This window comes from Thrips palmi, unplaced genomic scaffold (assembly GCF_012932325.1).
Source record: "Thrips palmi isolate BJ-2018 unplaced genomic scaffold, TpBJ-2018v1 HiC_scaffold_5, whole genome shotgun sequence".
NCBI lineage: Eukaryota > Metazoa > Arthropoda > Insecta > Thysanoptera > Thripidae > Thrips > Thrips palmi.
In genome coordinates this window covers 6259937-6282386 of record NW_023144632.1, presented here as the reverse complement: position 1 = coordinate 6282386, position 22450 = coordinate 6259937, and the positions used below count along the sequence as shown (strand labels likewise).

The following is a 22450-nucleotide window of genomic DNA, read 5'->3' as shown; positions in this document are numbered from 1 at the left end:
GGCCTGGGGCCCGTCAAACGCCACGCTGTGCCAGCGTAAAACCAGCGACCCTGTGCCAGCGTCAAACACGAGGCTGTGCCAGCGTCAAACAGCGAGGCTTTTGCCAGCGTCAAACAGCGAGGCTGTGCCAGCGTCAAACAGCGGGGAGTGCCAGCCTAAACAAAAGCGAGGCTGTGCCAGCGTCAAACAGCGAGGCTGTGCCAGCGTCAACAGCGAGCTGTGCCAGCGCCCAAACGCGGCTGTGCCAGCGTCAAACAGCGAGGCTGTCCCAGCGTCAAACAGCGAGGCTGTGCCACCCCCAAAACAGCGAGGCTGTGCCAGCCTCACAAAGCGAAGCTGGCCAAACTCACAAAAGCGAGGCTGTGCCAGCCTCACACAGCGGGGCTGTGCCAGCCTCACACAGCGAGGCTGTGCCACCCTAAAACAGCGAGGCTGTGCCAGCGTCAAACAGCGGGGCTGTGCCAGCGTCAAACAGCGAGGCTGTGCCAGCCTAAAACAGCGGGGCTGTCCAGCGTCCTGGGCCCCCGGGAAGTATTTTCGGGTGGTGGGGGTTGGTGGTGGGGGTTTGGGGGGGGTGGGGGGGGGGGGGGGGGGGCGAAATTTTATGAAAATTTTTGGGGTTGCCTACCGTTAAGGGGTAACCCCATAGGGTTTAGACTTCTCTAATAGTGTTCCAAATCCCCCAAAGAAAAAGCGAGCTTAAAGCGAAAATTCACACAATTCTAGACTTTAACACAATTTTTGCTATTTTTAGAGCTTAATCACACGCTTTATTGGGGGGCGAAGCGAGCCAAACGGCAAAATAATGGGGGAAAAATTTAGAAAACCTGCGAGCGAAGCGAGCAAGAAGCCAAAAATCAAAAAATTTGCGATTTTGGCTATATTTTTTTTCTTTTTTCGAGCTCAAAATGGCAATTTAGTGTCTGAAAGTGGGGGGGGCGATGCCCCCCCCCCCAAATTTTTGGGGGGGGGCAAGTCCCCCCCCCCCCCCCCCCCCCCCCCCCCCCCCCGCACCCCCCTTCCGGCGCCCTTGAGTTTGTGAGGAGCCCGTTAGGTTAGGATTTTTTTGGGACCATTATGTTTGATTATAATATCTGTCGAGAGTAGGGTAACATCCTCGCGAGTAGAGTAAATCTATCCCGAGCCCGTTAGGTTTGGTTAGGTTTGGGGTTGGACAGTTTAGATTTAGAATATTAAGTACCCTTTCCCGTCGATGAAAGGGAAAAACCCAACCCAACCAACCCGACAACGGCATCTGCCCTATGACGTCTGCCATTTGGGGGAGTATCCCTAGGGACCAAGTACTCCCCTGCTGGTGGGGGTACCCACCCCTAGGGCCAATGTACTCCCCCCTCAAGAGAGGGGGAGTACCTTCACTCTAGGGATAGTGTACTCCCGGGGGAGTAACTATCCCTAGGGTCAATGTACCCCCCCCCTCTCGAGGTGGGGGAGTACACTATCCCCAGGGATGGTGTACTCTCCCTAAGGGGGGAGTACATTGTCCCTGGGGATGGTGTACTGGGGAGTAACTAAATCCGGGAGTAGGATATCCCGCTTCCCACCGGTCGGGGGGCGCTCTCTGATTGGTTCGGCCAGGAGGGGAGCCTTAATCCTTCGGCAACTCGGAAAGTTTTGGCCGCCTCGGCACGCAAAACGTCAGTCTCCAGCTGCCCTCCAAGGTGCACGCATCGCGTTTGCCTGCGTCAGAGTCCACTCGCTCGGCGCGCTGAAGCCATGTCGCCTCCGCGCGCTGCAGCCTTGCGCAGCCTTGTGCTGGGAACGAGCCAGTTTGGGCGGAAAGAAGTGTGTTTTTTGTTTGAAAATTTTTTTGGCTGATGACCGTTTTGGACGCTAGTGACTCTACGCTTGCTGTTCTGTGTGCATCTCCCAACACTAAAGGGACGGGGGGTGCGAGGGGGAGGTGTATCATTTAATTCGCCTTTCCCCGTGCACTCTCGTCCCCAAAGTGCTTTCCATCGGAAATTTTTTTATCCAAAATATCAACTACTTGATTACTATCGTAAGTTCAAATCCGGGGCCAAGTTTGCCTGCCACAAAAGTGGCACGCCGTTTTGAATGCTAAACATTGGCAACCCTGACCTGAAATCTTCCAGTTTGCCCAAACTTAGCGCTTCGGCCGCCAGCAATGCCCAAATTTTGCGAACTCGGAAGTATTTCAGGTCCAGGCTTGCCAATTTTCAACATTCAAAACGGCTTGCCAAGTGCACCGGCTTTGCAGTGTTGCCTGCACTGCACTTGCAGAGGGGGGGAGGGGATTCCGAAGGGAGGAGAGGGGGGTTTTTGGGAGGGAGGGGAAGGGTTTGGGGGGGGCGGGGAGCAGCCCACCCTGCTCGCCGGCCTTGCTTCGGGTTAGTCCGAAAAGAGTCCGAATCTAGTCGTCGGACAACACCCGAAACCTTGCCCGGGTTTCTAACATTCTGGATGTCAGCCGGACCAGTCCGGTGGAACCGTTTTTGGACATAGCCCCCGCTCGGGCTGTTTTTGGAGCCTTTCTTTTTCATATGGGCTCATGGCGGCGCCCATAAGAAAGCGGCGTGACGGCGAGGCGCGGCGACCAGGCGGCGACGGGCTGACTCGCCGCGCCGCGCCGAACCGCGGTCCGTGGCCGAGGGGAGGTTTTTCCCTTCCCGCCCCTCGGAAAAGTGAGCGGGAACAAATGCATGCAGTATCCAGCACTTGACCGCCCCGCGCCGCCCCGCCCCGCCCCGGAATGCCGCCCGGGTCACAGTGGATTCCGAGCGGATCTCGCCGATCGAGTTGCCCCCCCCCCCCTTCTCCACCGCGCTGCTGGCTGCGGCTCTCAAGCAGCAAACTAACTTACGGGCTGACCCGGTGCGGGTCAATACGGCACGGGCCATCGGTTTACGACGCCCCCGCAGAACGGACGGAGGCGGAGGGGGGTGCAGCCACGCGCACTTACTTGTAGATGGATCACCTCAAGCGCCCCCGCCCCCCCCCCCTCCCCCTGCCAGGCCGGACAGCGTATTAGCGCCTTAAAGGCGACGAGCGAAATTAACATTTGAAAGGGAAATTCGCGCTGGCCTGCCGTGCGGCACTGGGCCTCGATCCTGCAGACTGATTCCGAGAGTCGGTTTCGTCGCTCTCTCTCTCTCTCTCTCTCGCACCCGTAGGGCCCGTAGGGAACGCCCCACGAGTGCGAGGGAGACAGCGCGACGAAAGCGACCCCGGCTGTATTATGCCGGGATTTGCAAAGAGCGTCTGCTGGCCGTGCTCGAGGCTGTGCTAATGGCCGTGGCGCGGCGCGGCCAGGGCGCGGCGTGGCGCCTAGCGAAGCGGTGCGTCGAGGCGACTCTCCGTTTCGTTGCCTCTTTTTCGGCCCTCGCGCCTCAATTAATTGCGGATATTAGTCGGCAGGTCCTCCGGCGAGCCTTCGACTTAATCAATTACCGACCGACGAGGCAGCATAGGCCGCTCGAGGGGCCTCCGCCCTCCGCTGCGCTTGCCGCTCGGCCGCCACTGCGGTACTCACCCGCCTCTTGCTCTGGATGTTCTGCAGCTGGCGCTGGGTGCACTCCCCGATGCTCTGGCTGCCCCAGAGCTCGATGCCGACGCGCAGGTAGGCGTAGCCCATGAGCGTGATGGGCACGAAGTAGGTCACCACCATGAACACGACGTTGTACCTGCGTCGAGTGGGAGGGAACCAACAAAGGAATCAGACGCGCTCTGCCGGCGGCTGCAACATGACGCGCGCAACACGCGGCAAAAAAAAAAAAACACAAGGGAACACGAGGGGGTATGCGCTCTCTGAACCTGTGTACCGACTATTACGCTATTACGCTCTATTACGCCACAAATTAATCGGAATTTAGCTAAAAACGGCCTAAAACACACCAAAATTGATAAAATTTTGACAATTTGGGCTATTACGCGACTATTACGCGTATTATTACGCAAGCTATTACAGATAGAGTGAACCGACTATTACGCGAGTGCATACCCCCTCGAGGGAACACGACACTGGAAAAAGGCGTGACGTCACGCTTCATTCAAGCGCAGCTTACGGTTTTCCACACGCTCTTCTCGAAGCGCACAGGCAATCGCGCACCTGCACACTGCAAGACGAGAGTCCGTCTGGCGGTGGACGACTTACACGTATTCCTGGTGGCTGCGCGTGGTGGGGCCGTCGGGCCACTCGGCGTAGCACAGCACGCGGTCGCCGTCCACCACGTCCGTGGTCTGGTAGAACAGCATGGGCGAGGACATGGCGGACCCCACCACCCAGATGCCCAGCGCCAGGCCCAGCGTGGTCCGCTTGCCCAGCCGCCGGCGCAGCGGGTACATGATGGCCATGTACCTGCAGACACAGAAAGGCCAAGACGTCGATTACATCACCAACATCCAGCCTCACACAGACAGATAGACACACACACACAGCCAGTGGCATCCGACACCCGGCAAGGCCACTGTTGCGCCAACGAAACTCAAGCCTCAACGCTGACTCGGAAAAAGACGCGAGAGAATCGACAGTGCGATTGGTTTCCGACCGGAAAGTAACAGCGAGGGTACACGCGATGCGGGTCCCGCGGGTCGAAGTCGGGCCGGGGGCGGCGCCGTGCGTGTCGACAGCTTCACATTGTTGTGCCATGTCCGAACAGTTTTGACGCGCGCCTTTGTTTCGCGCCCTTTTCTCCGGCAGATCCATCGCTATCGGCGCTTGAATTATCGCCGAGCTGATAGGGGAGGGGAGGGGGCGGTGGCGCTCTGCAATCCCTCTCCCCATCTCCTTCCCTCTCTCTCTCTCTACTTCTCTCTCCCTCTCTACTTCTCTCTCTACTTCTCTCTCCCTCTCTCTCTCTCTCTCTCTCTCTCTCTCTCTACTTCTCTCTCCCTCTCTACTTCTCTCTCTACTTCTCTCTCTCCTCTCTTCTCTCCTCTCTCTCTCTCTCTCTCTCTCTCTCTCTCTCTCTCTCTCTCTCTCTCTCTCCTGCTCCTCGCTTCTGCTGCCGCGAGCTGCCGCTTGCTCGGATGAGACGGACTTCTCCAAGTTGAATTATCACCCTCTGCCTCGGCAGCTTGGCAGCCTCGGGGTTCGACCGGCCAGACGGCCAGACCTGCCCCGGGCCGGGCCGGGCGGTGGGTTGCCGCCGCTGCCGCCGCTGCCGCCGCCGCTGCCGCTCCGACGGCCGATTTCGCGGATCGTCGCTTTCTCCTCGTGTATGTCCGCTCCCACGAGTATCATCATCACCGCACACCGCAAGGCCCACCGCAAGGCCCACCGCAAGGCCCACCGCACCGCCCCAAACCGGCCCGAGACCCTTACACTGTGGCGGGAAGGTGCGAAGGAGGAAAGCACAGGCAGAGCACAGGCCTCCTCAGGGACACTCATTTTTAATTTAAAAAAAAAAAAAAACAGGTAAATTTTTTGTGGGGCGACCACATGCATAGAAACTATGCATATTTAACTTTCAAAATTTTTATCATATTTTCGCATGCGGAAGCTTAATTTGATAGGTAATTGGCTGGCGCAGTATCGAACGATCTAAACTTCCCGAAAGAAAAAAGAGTTCAAACGCGTAATAAAGAAGTACGTTTATTGGTCCCGTCTTCTTTCGAATACAGTCCCCTGGGAGAGAAGTCTGTGACACAACGCAAAGTTGAGTGGATTGAGAAGGGCCGTTTATACAAAGGACGAGAGCCGATACCTCAGCCCCTGTCTGGTTTGAAAGAGGAAAGGAGGAGTGGGGGGAGGGAGAGACAGCGTCGGCGACTTCTGTATTGCTTCTCCGCCGCCCTGGCTGCCCTGGCCGCCCTGGCGAGTCGGGGCTGGAGGGCACTGGAGGGCTGCCGCTCGAGGCGCCGAGGCGGCCGCCGACTCGTTGAAAAGACAATGACGCTGCGAAGGGCCTGGCCGAGGCCCGGCCGAGGGCCTGGGAGGGAAGGGCCCCTCGTTTGGCAACGCAACACACTAATGGCTTGCTCGGGGCTGGCGGGGCTGTCTCTTCCCCGGCCCCGGATGTGGAGATGGAAATCTGGTGCGCGGCCCGCGGCCGCCTGTTGCTGCCGTGGCTGCGGGTTTGTCTCGACTTGGCGGCCTTTTCGCGCCTCGCCGGCCGCCGACTGGCCGCTGCTGCACGCACAGGTGCGCACCCTCGCCTCGCCCCGGCCGCCGACTGGCCGCTGCTGCACGCACAGGTGCGCACCCTCGCCTCGCCCCGGCCGCCCCGGCCCTTTACTGCGGCCCTGGGGGGTGGGGCTCCAGGCAAGGCTCCAGGCCTGACGCCGGATTAGGGACATCTTGTCGGCAGACTACAGCGATGACCTCACCGCGTAAAGGGGGCGTTAACCTTCGGGTCCACTGCCGCCGCTGCCGCCCGCCTCGCCTCGTAAAAGCCCCCACCCCAGCCGCGCTGTCTGGAGGAGTAGTCACATTTAAAATGTTTCCTTTTACTACGTCTCAACCCTGGACCGGGTCCTCTCTTGGACCTGTCTCAGTTCACCCTGGCAGATTTTGACCCCATGCCAATGGTGGGCCCCACTGGTGGTCCCTGCTCCCGCTGACGGAGCACACGCGCCGGCCGCGGTGCCGCGTCTCGGAAGGTGTGGGGGCTGTCCAGGGCCAGGGCCGCCGCCGCCAGGGCCGCCAGGGCTGGCTGGAGCCGTGTTATTTTCGCCGGGGGTGGGGGATGGGGTGCGGAGTGGCCGGGCTGTTTAGTGCGTCGGGTCACGCCCGGCCTAGGCCAAGGCCCGCCCTGCCCTGCCCTGCCCTGCCCTGCCCTGCCCTGCCCTGCCCTGCCCCACCCCACCCCACCCCACCCCACCCCACCGCGCCCCAACGCGCCGCTGTCGCGCTGGACTGGCTGGCGTAGATTAAGGCGGCTTCGTGATGCATCCGCGGCACTCGGCCGCCGAGCGCGCCGTGCTCGACGCGGTCCTCCAGGCACCCAGCCTGATGGATGTCCCTCCCGTCCTGGCCGCCGCGTGACGCCGTCGGCGTCCTGGCCGCGCTCCATTAAGGCGGAATGTTCCAAGGTTCGTCCGAGCCCTTATTGCTCGCCGGCCCGTCCCCGACGCCGACCTGGCGACTGCCGCGGCGCCACTTTTCCCTCCTCCCCTGCTGTGCACCGCCACTCTGCGAGTGGTGGCGTCTCTGGTGCAGTGCGGGGCTCCGGGCCAAGAGTTCTCGAACTGCAACAACGGCGTGGCGAGGCGAGGCCACCGCCAGGCCACCGCCTTCCTGCACGGGGGCGCCTCGGCCGCCTCAAAGGGACGCAATAAGCCCGATTGGGCGGGGAGGCTGCACCGCCAACTCCGCGATACACGAGGCGCGCCGAGGAGGGGCGGCCCGAAATGACGTTCGCGACGACGGGGTGGGGGCGGTGCGCTGCGGCGGCGGGGACGGGCCGCAGGTGCGCGATTTAAAAGTGTCCCCCGACGCGGCCGGCGCGGCCCGGACACCGCAAGCACAGTGCCATCCCTCTCCGGTTATCAGTGACGTGCACTCGCGGGGCCTTGGCGGGGCCGCGTGTGCCTGCCGGGCCCTGCCCCACTGCGGGGCGTGCGGGGACTGCGGGGCCTGCCGCAGTGCGAGGTGTTTCGCCCCGCCTGGCAGTCAGTCCCCGACCCGGCCGGGCGCTTGGCTGGGCCCCGGGGCTGGCCCCAGGGCTGGCCCCAGGGCTGGCCCCAGGGCTCGGCCGCCCGCGCCCGCCCGCCCCGCGCCCCATGCCAGGCATGCAGGGAGCCTATGGAAAGTATTGGCAATATCGCGTCGCGATAGGAATGTCGCCGCGGCTGTCGCAGACAAGCTGAGGCCTGGCTGTGATACAGTGCCGCGACCTCGCGGATTCTTCTGGGGTAAGTTGGGGAAGAAAAGTACACTGTTAGAAGAGTAAAACTCTTGTGGTGCCATCCTGACCAGCTATTTCAACTTGGAATATTGAAATTGTGAGTGAACTCCCTCTAAATGGATGTCGAGATCAGTCGAATAGGGCTCAGGAGGAGGCGGGGTGCACTTTTCTGACCGTGTACTTTTCTTACCCCACTTACCCCTACGTGTGAAAAAATTCGAAATTCTGTTTAAAAATTAGCATGGACGCGCGATGGACAGACAAGCAAATTATTTAGCACCTTACAAATTCTGAAGCTCGATTGCTGCAAACCACGTCTAAATCAAGACTAAATCTGATCAAAAATAAATTTTCTGCGTGTAGGCATCCCGCTGTGCGGTTGCGCTCTTACAGAAAACACCGGCATTCACAGTACTACACCGAACAGTTCCGGCTGAAATTGAAGGGCGTTTTGGGGATCGATGCAAATGGTGACGTCATTAGGCTTCCGAAACAAACCCAAGCCGATCGCTGTGTGCGGGCCACCGTCCCGGCTCGCTTCTGAACTTCTGAACAGTGCTGTCTCTCCCTCACACCCTTCCGGACGCCCCGCTGCGGGAGAAACAGAGTGACCAAACAACATCAGTTCGGAATCTCTGCCTGTTGGTGCTGGTCATTGAAGCCGCCGTCTAACTGTCGAGCGTGAGGTCAGTCGCCAAGTTGGTTGCGACTCTGTGACGGACCGACAGGCGCGGCCCGGGGAGGGGGGGGGGACAATCAATCATTCAGAATCACCGCCTTTCACTCACGGACGGTAAACTAAAAATACTGGTTCCTGAGCCCCGGAAACGAGTGTGAGCCTCATATCCATCCCTTTTCTGATCGATGTGAGAGGAGAAAGAGAAATGACAACACACTATCGGTAGCAACACACCCGCTCCGTTTTCCAGGTGCGCAAACCGGAAACAGATTTTCGTTCTCTTGACTCTTCGGCTGTTGCGGTAGGCTTTCACCCTCAGCCCCCGCCCCTCCTTTCAAAAAATTGCGGGTCCCAAGCAAAATTTTGCCCTGCTTTTGCTAACGAATAACGAATGCGCGTTTTCGTTGTTGGCAATGGCTTGCGTTTTCCCTCCTTTTCCAGAGAGACGCCCACGAGGCCGAGGCGCGCGCCTGCAGATTTAATGCCACCCTTTGCAAAGCTAGCGCGAGCTAGCGGCACATGTCCATGACAACTTAGTTTCCACTGGTTGTTCTGCGCAGATTAGATGTAGGGCGGCGGGCGGCGAGGCGGAAGGGGGTAGCAGCGTTATTGAAATCCAGCCGCAGAGAGTTCTCGCGCTCCACTTGCAAACGAGTTTCGCGCTGACAGCCAAGTCGTCCCGCTTCAACGACTAACTCGGCCAATTACAAATCTCATTCGACGCCACAATAAAACAAGGTGTGACTATAAAGTCTCGTGGAGGCCTAATGGTCCGTGTCCGGCCTCGGTTTACCCGGCACGCCACATCGATCGGTGGCAGCCCTTTTGTGCGGCCCGCATTACCTGCGCACCGCGCACGCCGCGCACGCACGAAGGGACTAAGGGGCGGACTGTCCGGGTCGCTGTCAGAGTCCGCCTTGCAGTGCAGTGCCCCAGTGCAGGGGTTCGATCGGCCGGCCCACCCGGGCCTCGACCCGGGCACACCGGCTTCACGTTCTGTACACGCGGCATCTCCTAACCTTTCATTCTCTCCGGCTGGAGGTAGTGGACCGCAGCGCGTGGCCTGGCGGGGTTTCGCTCGTCGGATTTTCTTTCCGGGCCCGGGTCCGGCATTGTGTCCGACTGAACTAAAGCGACAGCAAGGTGAGCTGGCTGCTGGTGTTGCTGCCCGGAAAGCCGTACGCTGCTACGCGTCCAGCACACGGTTGGGCCCCGCGGGAAGTGAAACGGAGGGGGATGGGGAGTGGGCAGCCTGGCCGCGGAGCGGACGGACACGGACAGCCACCGACCGGTCCGCGCGGAGCCAGCCAAACACGCCAGGAGGCAGCACTCACACACGCAGTGGCGTGCGCAAGGAGGGGGGGGGGGGGGGGGGTGTCGGGTGTCAGGGGGGTCATGACCCCACGCTTTGGCTACTAGACAGCCACCTGGAAGGTAGGCAAATTGCGTCACTTTCCCCCTGTAAGTAGGCAAAAAGCATGGCCTGACCCCCCCTTTCTAAATTTCTGCGCACTCCACTGCACACACGCACGCGGTGGCCTCTCTTTGGACACGGCGAACCCCTGTATGAGTGCCGTTTTCCCCTCTCTTCCTTTTAATCGGGAGGGGAGGGGGAGTCTCTGTCAAGTTTTCTGACTCGAAAAGCGTTATTGCAGAGCGATACGAGACGGCACGTATTGTCCAAAACTTTTGCCGCTTCGGGAAAGAGTATCGTTCGCAAGATAAACGAAGACAGGGTTTGAGGCGCTTCCCCTTTCTGGTCCCAGGTACTCACAAAGGCGAACCTGGAGCGGCGAGGAGGGGTGCTCCGCGCCGCTCGGAGCCCAGCCGTCGTGCGGGCTTCCTCTGACGGCGGCGCACGCGAGGACAATCGGCACGTGGCACGCGTAGCACCCCCGGGCCACATTATTCTGACCTGCCCTGTCTCTCTCGCACCCCTCCGGGACGCCCATGAGTGCGAGGGAGACAGAGCGATACGGCGCGGAATCGCTCGGCCGGCCGCCAAACTCTGCCCCTCCGGTCTGCCGTCGCTTGCCGTCGTCGCCACGCAGGAAATAAAGTCATATTGGGGCGGGAAAATTGGCACGCCAGAAAAGGAGCGCTGAGCGGTCCGGCCAATCTCAGTGGAGGTGACGAAGTGACGCTGTGACGCGGACCGACGAGCGGTGTGACGAGGGCTGACGTCAGGCCCGTCGCCTGCCCGTCGCCTGCCCGGAGCTTGCCGGGCTGACCCAGCAACATCACAGAATCGGATTTACCTCATTTTTCCCGGTCGCGTCTCGCTTCGCGTCGCGCGACCTTTCTGGGAAAGCGTTTAATGAAAAAAGGGGGGAGAAATTAAAGGGGCGAGAGGGGCCCGGCAAATCTCGGTCTCGCGATTGGAACCGAGAGGGCAGAAAAATAACTTGCCTCTGGTTTGCGCGGGCCGCGGGCCGCGCTGCGCTCGGGGAATACCGAGAAGAGGTGCAGGAGGGCGAGCGGCCGCTGAGTGTCGCAGTGGCGCCGCCGTGGCGTTGCCGCGGCACCGCACTGCTCGGACGGGAGAGTCGGGCCGTGGCGCTGTGCACCGCGTCCCACTCGTTCCTTCAATTTCCAGGGATTAAACGGGACGGAGTCCGGGTGCTCGGTCCTCTTGCGGCTCGTGGACGCGAGAGAGCACTCTGCCGGTGAGCAAACATGCTGTCGGGGGTACGGCGAAATCTGCACCGCCTTTGCTATACGGGCTGTAAAATCTTGAGCCCGCCAATTACGCAACCAACAAACTCCGTGCGAAAAATGCGGGGGGGGGGGGAAGGGGAGGGAGTGCAACTGCGAAGGAGTGGTGCGTGCTGCCTTGTTCTAAACCAAGGGGGTATTCACTCCTAAAAGTGGTCGACATACTAATAACTTTACATGAATTACATCCTACTACATGCATAGGGAAAAGCCCAGTTTCCCACTTTGATCGCGTTTTCTCGGAACATAAATTGCAAACGGGCAGTCCTCTAGGGCGCAGTTTTGAGCTACAGCGGAGATTAGCATGGAAGCTCCTACGACATGCGCTATGGTGGGTAGCAAAATAATTTGCATTGGTCAATTTTATTTATTAAACGTTCGTAATTAAACAATTCGACAAAAAAATCAACAATTTTTTTTTGTATGTCACAAATACAACTAAAAGTTTTTTTTAAAATGTGATTGAGGCCCGGCAAATCTCGGTCTCGCGATTGGAACCGGAGGGCAAAAAATAACTTGCCTCGGTTGCGCGGCCGCGGGCCGCGCTGCGCTCGGGAATACCGAAGAGGGGCAGGAGGCGAGCGGCCGCTGATGTCGCAGTGGCGCCGCCGTGGCGTGCCGCGGCACCGCACTGCTCGGACGGGAGAGTCGGGCCGTGGCGCTGTGCACCGCGTCCCACTCGTTCCTTCAATTTCCAGGGAATAAACGGGACGGAGTCCGGGTGCTCGGTCCTCTTGCGGCTCGTGGACGCGAGAGAGCACTCTGCCGGTGAGCAAACATGCTGTCGGGGGTACGGCGAAATCTGCACCGCCTTTTCTATACGGGCTGTAAAATCTTGAGCCCGCCAATTACGCAACCAACAAACTCCGTGCGAAAAATGCGGGGAGGGGGAGGGAGTGCAACTGCGAAGGAGTGGTGCGTGCTGCCTCTTGTTCTAAACGGGAAAACCGAGGGGGCAACCACGTACGATGTTGGAGGACACAAGATTTCTTAAGACAAGAGATTTCGTTGGATTTCGTCCGTTTTTAACGCTAAACTCTGCCAGTTTTTGGCCTTTTTGGGGAAAGATTTCGGATTTCTAGAGACTTCTAGGGCTTCAGGGCACGCAGGATTTCTCGAGCGGTTGGGCCCTCGGAACGGAGAGTCCTGTGCCGTGTCACCGCGCCGCGCGCCAGCAACACCACAGCGGGCAGCCTGGCGCTGCTCGCCGTGCTCGCGGTATGCGGCACGCCGGGGCACCGCCAGACCACGGCGCCAGGGGATGAAAGTTGCTGGATCATAGCTCCAGCCTTCACTCCGCCCTGGGTGCGCGATGAATCTTTCAGGGCCTAACGCACCGGCGGCGCGTGGCGCGCGTGGCGGCGCGGCAACTGCCAGCGTGGGTGAGGAGGAGGAGGGGGAGGAGAGGGGGGGGGGGGCTGCCAGGGGTCTGAGAGTAGAGCCTCCATAATTCATGGCACCAGGTCCCCCTTATGTCGCCGCAGGTGTGAGAGGTGTCCTGCAGGCCCCGGGCGTATGTATCATGACACTGCGTCTCACCGCTGTTGCAGCATTCGCCCTGGGGCGCCATGGCAGGCCATGGGGTGCCCTGGGGCGTCACGCCAGCAAGGCAGACCAGCTGTCGGCTGGCGCGGCTCCGGGCAATGCCGCGTCATCATCGTCGTCCCGAATCGCTCACAACGACACGATAAAGACAGTGTGCATTTCCCGTTCAGTCTGTGTCGCGGACGCTTTTGAGACAGGACCGCTTTTGCTCGGTACTGTACGCTGCTCGCTGCGGTCCGCATGCAGTCTGCGCCAATCCCTGCAGCCCCAGCCACTTTGGCGGCTGCGACGTGCCTGCCGGCAGCCTGGCGCCGCGTCCCCGTCGGTCCCCGCTGCCTGCAGTGATGCGGCAGGTGCAGCGCCGACTTACTTCGCCCGCTTCGCTTCGCTCGTGGCTTTGTTGGCTTTGTCGGGCCGCGGGAGGGAGTGGCTCTCTCGGTGGGCCGGGCCCAGAGCAGGCGCGTAGGAACGTCAAAAAAGTTGGGGGGTCGTTGTATTGCATGTTGCCTACCTCGCAGGGGATTGACCTGGGGCAGTTCAGAAACTGGGGGGTCAGCTGACCCTCTGACCCGGTGTCTGATACGCCACTGGCCCAGAGTGCGTGCGAGAGAGATGGAGTGAGAGCCGCGGGGACCGAGGCGCACTCTCGGCAGCGAAGCACAGAGAAGCACAGCCAAGCCGATTCGAGGCCGGGCAAGAACGCGAACACGCCTGAAGGCCCTGAAGGAGAGCAGGTTGAGGCCAGCGGACGGTCTCACTTCGTTCCCACCTCCTTGGACTCCCCCGCGCGTTCTCACCCCAGACCGCAAGGCGGTAATATTACCATCATTTAGTGGCGGTGATTTGGAGTGTTGTTTCAAGAGCCCGCCGCTTCGGTTGCAGTAACACAGACCGCAGAACGCCCTGTCTCTCCTCTCACGCCGTGACGCCGCGTGGGGCCGCTGGGCCGCTGGGCCGTGGGGCCGCTGGGCCGTGGGGCCGCTGGGCCGTGGGGCCGTGGGGCCGCTGGGCCGTGGGGCGCCGTCTGACGGCCGTGAGGGCGGCTTATGCCTCGTGGGCGTCCGATCTGGAGCCAACTGGAGCCCGCCGCCGGGCCACGCCCAACCGCCCTGCCCCCCGCCAACCCCTGCCGGGGCCCCTGGGGGGCCGCTGGGCCGTGGGGCCGCTGGGCCGTGGGGCGTGGGCGTGCGGGCGCGGGCGGGGGGCGGCGAAGGGGCCCGGGCCTGGGGCCGCTCCTGGGTGGGGCCGGGGGCCCTGGGCCTGGGGCCCGGCCAGGGCGCTGGGCCGTGGGGCTGGGCCCGTGGGCCGCTGGGCCGGGGCGCGCCGGGCCGCTGGCCGTGGGGCCGCGGGCCGTGGCGCCGCTCCGTGGGGGAGTTATTTTCGTCGCCCAGGCCGAATAACTCACCATGGTGGACCATGGACACGACGAGCGCGATGCCATGGGCCATGGGCGTGGTCCAAGCGGACCGCAGTGAGGTGCCCAGGCCGGGCCGAGCTGGCGGCGGTCGCTTGAATTAGGTGCCGCAGAGGTGCGCAATCAATTCGGGGTTGTCGGGTCGTCCCTGTCCGCCGCTTCTAGCCGGGCTTAAGGCCGTAGGGCCAGGCCGAGGGCTGCCCGCCCCGCCAGGAGGCGACGCCGGCGACGCCTCATCCGGGCAGCGAGGCTCCCCTCACGCGGAAATTTATTTTCGTCGCCCAGGCCGAACTAACTCACCATGGTGGACATGGACACGACGAGCGCGATGACCATGGGCCATGGGCGTGGTCCGGCGTGACCGCAGTGAGGTGCCCAGGCCGGGCCGAGCTAGGCGGCGGCTTCGCTTGAATTAGGTGCCGCATGAGGTGCGCAAATCAATTCGCTTGTCGCTCGTCCCTGTCCGCCGCTGTACCTAGCCGGCGACTTTAATGCAGTTAAGGGGCGCGTGGAGGGCACGCGCTAATTACGCTCGAGAGATATCGGTGTGCCCCGCCGCGCCCCACCGCGCCTCACCCCGCCCCACCCCGCCACGGGACGCCCGCAAAGCTGGAAATTAATTAATTAATTAATTTTGCCGGTGGTGGCGCGCCGCCGCGCTGTCTTGGCAAAGAGACCGTATAACACGCGCGTCCTCCTGTCCGAGCGGTTATCCTTTGCGACCTGCCCGTCACAGTGGTGATGGATCGCCAGCTTGCTGACCCTGCCCCCCCCCCCCCCCCAAGCCGGGATCTCTGGAGTTAACTACTGGCCCTTCAACCCGCCCGCCCGCTCCCCAGCCACCCTGGGCGCGAGCCTGGGCGCGCGGGGCGGAGGCGGGCGGCAGGAGCAAATGAATTCCAGAACCCAATTCATTTAGTTTTTCTGCCGCGCGACTGATTGGCGATTAATTAAAGCAGGTTGATCGGGCCTTCGGTCCTGACGGCTTGGCCCTCGTCGCCAGGTCATTGGCCAATTACGCAAGCTGGCAAGCTGGGTGGTGGTGGTTGTTGTTGCTTGGACTTTTCCTGCTTGTTGTTTGGTTTTTTTGTGGTGTGGGTGGTGGTGGAGGGCGTGGCGGTGGCCGCACACCGAGCCTGCTCGCTGCGCTCGGCCTTCCAGAAGAACGTCCAATGTTTCCGTGCCGCTAACTTTCTTCGCGCGGAGAGGCCGAATCCGGGGATTCCTGCCGAGCGACGATGAATCAGCATTCCTCACGCACTTCCGGTCCCCGTGATGTGTGCTAAGTGTGTTTGTGCAGGTGTGCGTGCGTGTGCCAGACAGAGCCACGCGCCGAACACGCGACGGCCAGGCATACGCCTCTCGTATTACGCACGCGTGTCTGGGCAAAAGCCTCGACGGGCTTTCCTAATAGAGACCGAGTTTGGACCGGCACCAACTTTGCTCCAGACCCCTGACGGTGACGCACGCACTCACGCACACATTCACACACGCGCGCGCGCACACACACATACACACACGTGCGAGCGCGAATTTTGACGGAAAGTGGAAACAATGCTCGTGGTCCCGCTGCGCGCCCCGCGATACGCGCGGCAATTCCTAAAATCGGCCGGCCTCAATCACAGAGGAACGAAAAGCGGCCGAACGGCCACCGCGGCATTAGTTGCTAATGCGTTTGGCTGCATGAATAAATGCACAAGGCCGGGAGGCGCAAATAAATCTGGCGGCAGGATTTCGATCCCGTCTCGTCCCCCACCACACACTGGAGCCCGCAGGGCGCACCCAGCCACCTGCCCGGGACTCCGTTACCTGTCGAGCGGTACTGCGCTAGAGCCTGGGGGCCCCGGGCTGCTCGTGTCGTGCCATGCCATACCGTGCCGTGCCATGTTGTACCGACACTCGAGTTGAAAGACGGCCGGCGTTCGGCGCAACTACGGTAGTATCATGAACCACGCCGAGCGCGCCGAGCCCCCGGGGATCATCCCTGACGGCCGCCCACACCCGAGCCCGGCCGTGGCGACTGCCAATGCGTGCCGAGCAAATACGCAGTGCGCCTCCTCCCCTCCGCAGCCTCCGTCCTCCGTGTGCACAGCGCCCCCGCAGAGCCCCGGACCGGTCCCGGATGACCCTAACGCCTTGGTTTCAGCGCGGCGGGACACAGTTGGCACGTCCGCGCGTTATTCGGATTCGGATTCATACGGTGGGAACGGCGAGACGTGTCTCGACTCGACCGCGAGCTCGGCCGACATGTCCGGGGCCAGCAGATGGCGTTCCGTGGGACTCACGGGTGCGGAGCTACCGAGCGCACCCCGCAGCGCCACGGCCGTCCTTGAGACTTTGGATGCTGCTCTCAGACCGCGCCAGCCCGCCAGCCCGCCTGCCACGCCATGAGTGCGGATAGAACTTTGCATTATTTCACGGCAAGTTCACCAACACCCTGCGCGCGCCGCCTGCCGACGATCCGTCTTTCGCAGCTTCGCTCGCGAAAGCTCATTGTCCGCTCCGCTTTCGTCGCCCCCCCCCCACGGCGCCCCACGGCGCTCGGCGTCGCAGAGGCGCGGACTCACCGGTCCATGGAGATGGCCATGAGGGTGAAGACGGAGGCGCAGATGGAGAGCACGGCCACGAACTGGGACAGCTTGCAGTAGAGGCGGCCGAAGGGCCAGTTGTTGTGCAGCATGCCCACGTACGTGGCCGTCACGTTGAGCATGGACACCATGGCGTCGGCGATGGACAGGTTCACCAGGAAGTAGTTGGTGACGGTGCGCATGCGCTTGTGGGCCAGCACGATCCAGATGACCATGATGTTGCCGCAGGCCGCCACAATCACCTGCAAAAACAACAACGATGTCAAAACATTTATGCTGGAGTGCTTCTTGTTTCTTCCGCGACTTGTTTTCGTCTGGCGACTGGGCCGCTGCTAGATCAGCGGGGCTGCATCATAAATCAAAATGGCCATCGCATCGGCGGATGAGAGGGAGGGCGCTGCAGGGCGGCGGGGCGGGGGGAGGGGCGGCAGGCCAGGGCAGGCCGCGGCCAGCGCATTGCGGTGCCGCGGAGGAAAGACGCGCTCGCTCGATTGGAACGCTGCTGTCCACTCCAGGGCCTCCTCAATGTAGAGCGGCACGACGGCGCCCACTCAGGTTGAGGCCCGAAGCTCGGAACCCAAAGCCCCAGACGGAGAGCTCAAAGCCCCAAGCGGTTTATGCCGGCAATACCGGGCCACGGCCAGACGCGCCGCGAGCGCTAGGAGCAATAACGCTACGCGACGGGGGACGGGCCCACGCGGAGACGACAAGAGGAAGTCGCGGAAGTTACGGAGGCTGCCAGTGAACCGACGGCGGGGACTATGCCTGGACGCTGATGGCGCAGCGAGCAGCGAACAGGGAGGTCATGAGCCAGAGCCGTCGCCCCGCGTCGCCCCGCGTCGCCCCGCGTGTCCCAGCCCTCCAGTTCGGCATTCCGACGAACCACTCGTGCGGCGGAGGCCCTTCAGGGGCGGCACGGCGACGACACCAACCTCACGACCAAGGCAGCGGCGTAGTTAAGCGACAGCCCCACCCCTCCCCATTCGACCTTAACTGGCAGTTCGCAGTGTGCCGCCTGTCCCTCCGCCAGCCAGCTCGGGCGAGTCCAGGCTACGCCACTGAATCGAGATGTCCTGCACGGCGAACGCAAAGCACTATTCGTAGCCCTCTCGATCCGTTTTCAGCGAGAGACATGGAGCAGGTACACAATGATAACCCACCGCCGCCCCGCTGACTGCTGCCCGCCGCGGACCGCTCTCGGCGACATGGGAACTGGCCCACGTGCGCCGGGACCGGGCGGGACGGTCCAGGTGAGGGCGGCCGCGGCCGCGTCGTGTTTTCGTTGGACGGCGAGGCTCATTCCAAACAGCGCTTTCGTCGCTCCGTCTCTCTCGCACTCATGGGCCGTTGCGTGGGGGTGTGAGGGAGACAGAGCGACGATGCACTGCACGCGAACCTTACAACCAATTTTGAGCACATTTGCTTTGTTCTTTAGATCGTATATTACGATACGAGGTATTTTCTTTCTGAGCTTAGCGCTTGAAATGCTTCACCTACAACAAACTATTTTCTTTCTTCAATGGTTAGTTTGTAAGGTTTCGACAGCGTGTTTGTAATCAGGCTTATTACTGCCGCGCGAGAAGGATATCGTTTTGCCGCTCCGTCTCTCCCCTCGCACTAGACTATTTCAGCGGAGCCGAGAAGAAGAACAAAAGGCGAGCGGGTCACTTCCGGTTGGGTCACAACAAACAGACGACGCGTTGGTTTTCTACCCACCAGCGGTTCCAATAACATGTTATTTTCACTCGGATGAGTCTCAAATATTGTGTGTAAGCTTTAAAACGCCGCGTAACTTTCAAAAAGAGATTTTCGGCGATGTTTAAATCCTCTGTTGTCTGTTTGTTGTGACCCAAGCGGAAGTGGCCCGCTCGCCTTTTGTTCTTCTTCTCGGCTCCGCTGAAATAGTCTCTTCAACAACACAACGGCTGGCCCATGAGTGCGACAGAGACAGAGCGACGTGACTGTTCGGAGGCAGTGGACCAGCTGGCCGGGCCGAGGGCCGGGCGCGTTGGGAGGGTGAGACGTGCGAGGTGCGCGACGCGTCCGGATCCGTGCCGAGTCCGTGCCGAGCGTCTTCGAGTGCACTATCGCTGTCGCCGAGGTGAGGCCCTGAAGAGGAGCAAGGAGAGAGCACGTCCCCAGCTGCCGCGCTGCCGGCGTTTCGTCATCGAGCCGCGCCAGGTTTCGCACCATGGACATTGACGCGAGAGCCCACGACAACGATAGCTCGTCGAACTCCGAATGGAGGGAGGAGTCGTGGTTCATTTTTTGATTTCCTGTGCTACCTGAAAATTTAAGAACTATTTCTTTCTATAGCAAAGTAAATTAGTCTGTCCTAAGTATGCTCAAAATACTTCGTAAGGTTTTAAGCGTGTGACGCATAGGACCACTGTCACCGCTCAAACTGGCCTCGCGCGCGGACGAGGTTCCGCGAGTCGCCGCGAGATGGCGCTGCGCGCGCCGAGCCGCCGCACGCTCGCGGTGGCGACCTAGGTTAGTGTAGTAACTAGTTTGTAAGCAATTTCCCTGGACACATGGTGAGTTAAATCTAAAGGTTGGAAAGCTTTCGGTTTCCCTTTGAGTGATTGCAATGGTGGTTCAGCGGGGGTGTTAGACGACCGCGGCGAGCGCCGCTACGGTTATTCCCCGCGGAGAATGAGCACCTGCAACGGTCGTTCCCTCCAACGGCGTGGCGCCCCACCGTCTGCTCCTCCGGTCGACTCCTACTCCCCCGCCGACGACAAGAATGCGACAACGGGATCCTGGGCCCCTCAACCCGGGTGGCGACCGTGCCGACGGTCACGCGGTTACACCACTTCGGACAACGCTTGCGCAGGTACTTAACAAAAACAGAGCTGCGCGGCAATGAAGCAGCGTCGCCAATGGCACCCTTTTCCAGGACCAAACGGCACCCGTTCCCCGTCCTGCAAACGGGTGCCCCGGCACCCAAAGGATGCGTTACGGTCTTGAATCTTTCAAGCCCGAGTCGTCTAACCGTGCAGCCTAGCCGAGCCGAGCACAAAGTGGAGAGGGGAAGGGACGGGGTTGAGGGAGGGCATGGCCAGGGCAGGGCGGCTGCAAGATGTGTCCGCTTTGGTCAGGAGCGCACCAAGGTACAAGCCGTGTTTGCCGAAAACGAAACGCGAAAGTGCGTCAGACGCAACGCAAACGCCAGCAAGGGGAAGAGCCTCGCATGTCTTTGAGAATCGTTTGAGAACGCAGCTCCAACATGCTCGTTTTACGCCCGGACGGGCCTGCATCACTGCAGAGACGCCATGGCGAGCGCACCTCCTCGGCAGGGGCGGTGGGGCCTTTCTTTGAGAGGAAGAAACCCCGCCCCCCTTATGCAAGCCAGTGCATCACAGTAGCCTCCAATCAGTGCGACAAGGACAACACGATGTGGAATGACATGAGGGGCCGGGACGGGACTCGACGCACGCGGTAGCGCACACACCATAACGCCCAGTGGCGTGGCACCAAGGCCCTCCACGTATGCACACAGACACCCAAGCGCGTACGCAGACAGACAGACAGACATGAAAGACAGACAGACAGACAGACAGACCGGCAGGCAGGCATACTCACAGGCAGGTCGACAGACGGACAGCGAGAGGCAGAGCGCGCGGGTACTCGTCGGAGCGGACGATACATCCATGGTGATAACGCAGGTGGGCGGGGCCGCGGGGCCGCGGGGCGCTCGGCGGGGCGGGAGCGGTGCCCTGAGTACGACAGGACAGGACCGACAGGACGACGCACTGACAGAACTCGAGCCTCTCTGTCGCAGCGACGCCCTTCAGCATGTCATCCGAGACGCGAAATCCGGAGCGAATTGTCATCGGGCGGTGGCGGTGAGTCCCCACGCCCCACGCACGCAAGCTGCACAGCCACCCTGCGTCCTCGTCAACCTCGTCAACCTCGTCAACCTCGTCAACCTTCACGGTGGCGTCGGCGGCTGGGAAGGCACAGCGTTCGGGCTAAATCCACCGCGAAGGCCGAGCCAAGGGCCAAGCACCCCACCGGAGACGCCAGGCGAATATCGCGACGAACGACTGCGGGAAAGTTCGGCCAGGCGGTGGGCTTTTCGTGTGGCGAGCCCCTTACGCGAATGCGCGGCCACCGTGAACAAAGTACCGCTACAGTGTAGGGCATCTGGCATTACAGGAATGCGCGGCCATTCGGAAAGTTTGCTGTGGGCGGAATGATACGTCTGCCGCCAGACGCTCCGGGACGAGACGGGATGACGAGGCCGAGCCGAGGCCGAGGCCGGGCCGTGCGGGGCGGAACACGGGTCGAGTACCACGACGCGACAGACGCGCGGTGCTCGGCGGGGCTTTGCGGCCTCGCCGAAGTGCTCCGTTTCTAGAGTTGCTTTCCGCGGAGCCGAGCAAGGGCTCTGAGGCTCGGGACGAAGGAAACACTCACCATGCCAGCAAAGAGTGCGCTCCAGAGGACCTGCCTCCACATGGGCAGCACGTAGGTGTGGTAGTCGGTGTCGTTGTAGGGGAAGCCGGTGGAAGTGAGCTCGCCGTCGAAGATGGGCGACATGACGGGCGTGGTGGTGACGTTGCCCGCCCAGGCGTCGGCCAGCGACATCACGGTGTCGTTGTCCAGCCCCAGCGCCGCCAGCGCAGGGTCCTCGACGGAGCCGTTGCCGCTGGCCATGGCGGCCTCCATGGTGGAGGCGGGGCGAGGCGGGGCCGGTGAGACGCGCAAGTGCTCTACAGCGCGGGCCGAGGCCCGGGCCGGGGGGGAGACACGCTCCGCATGCTGCTGGTCCTGGTCGTGCTGGTGGTGCTGGCGGTGCTAGCGGTACTGGCGACTGGCGCGAAGCCCTGCCCGGCGCCGCGGCGGCCCCGCGCCTAGCGTCCTGGCAGTCACGGCCTCACGCTGCGACGCGCCACGAGGTGCTGCGATTCCTTATCGCTAAGGAGCTGCGATAGCCTGGACGCGGCGCCCGCTCAATCCACTTGAAGGGCGATGCGGCGGCGATGCGGCGGCGGTGCGGCACCTGTCAACACACGACACACCGGGAGTGAGGACTAAGGGCCGCATTCCGAGTGCAGAGCGGCGCAGGCCGAGGCGGCGACGGCGAACCCCACGCCAGGGGCCGAGGCATATGGGCCGTCCGGCGTTGCGTACCCAGCGAGGGTCTCGCTTGGAGTGCCTCCGCCGCCTTGGTTGATGCGATACCCACTGGCGGGGAGAGACGAACAATACACGGAGACTTATCGGCGTCGAGTGCACATCCATTAGGGTCATTGGATGCAGTCCTCTCTCTCATCCACTCTGCTGCCGGCGGCTGCCGGTCTCGGGGTATCAGACGAGACGAGCGCTTCGAGCAGCTTAAAGCGGCAATCGGCCCCTCGGTATTGGTGGTCCGGCGGAGATAAACGCGGCGCGTGCTTTGCGGAGGGTCATAGCAACGATGCAAACGGCGCGGCATCTAGCACTGCTGCAGTTCAGCAGTGCTTTTTCGTAAATGTGCAGAACCGAAAGACGCTCCGTACTTTCCCCTCTTAGCTTGAGAAGACCAGTATCGTCAATACACTGAGATTCCAAACGCTATGAGTACTCTGCAAACTCAACAGTGTACTCAGTACACTCTCTTTAGAGTGTACTCATGAGTACACTATCTTTAGCGTGTACTCATGAGTACACTCTCTTCAGCGTGTACTCACACGTA

At 61.4% G+C, this 22450-nt stretch overlaps 1 protein-coding gene across 2 annotated transcripts in view; it reads right to left on the bottom strand.

The window, feature by feature from the left end:
• LOC117650467 (tachykinin-like peptides receptor 99D) overlaps positions 1-21701 on the bottom strand; it is a 39552-nt gene extending 17851 nt beyond the window's left edge. The window contains exons 1-4 of one of the 2 annotated variants that reach the window (XM_034393922.1): positions 21190-21701; positions 16747-17009; positions 4133-4336; positions 3512-3662 (exon numbers count right to left, since the gene is read on the bottom strand). In XM_034393922.1, coding sequence (XP_034249813.1) covers positions 3512-3662; positions 4133-4336; positions 16747-17009; positions 21190-21441 — 870 coding nt within the window. In that variant the 5' untranslated portion in view covers positions 21442-21701. The remainder of the gene's footprint in view (positions 1-3511; positions 3663-4132; positions 4337-16746; positions 17010-21189) is intronic. The other variant, XM_034393924.1, reaches the window with a different exon arrangement.
• Positions 21702-22450: the final 749 nt, after the last annotated feature.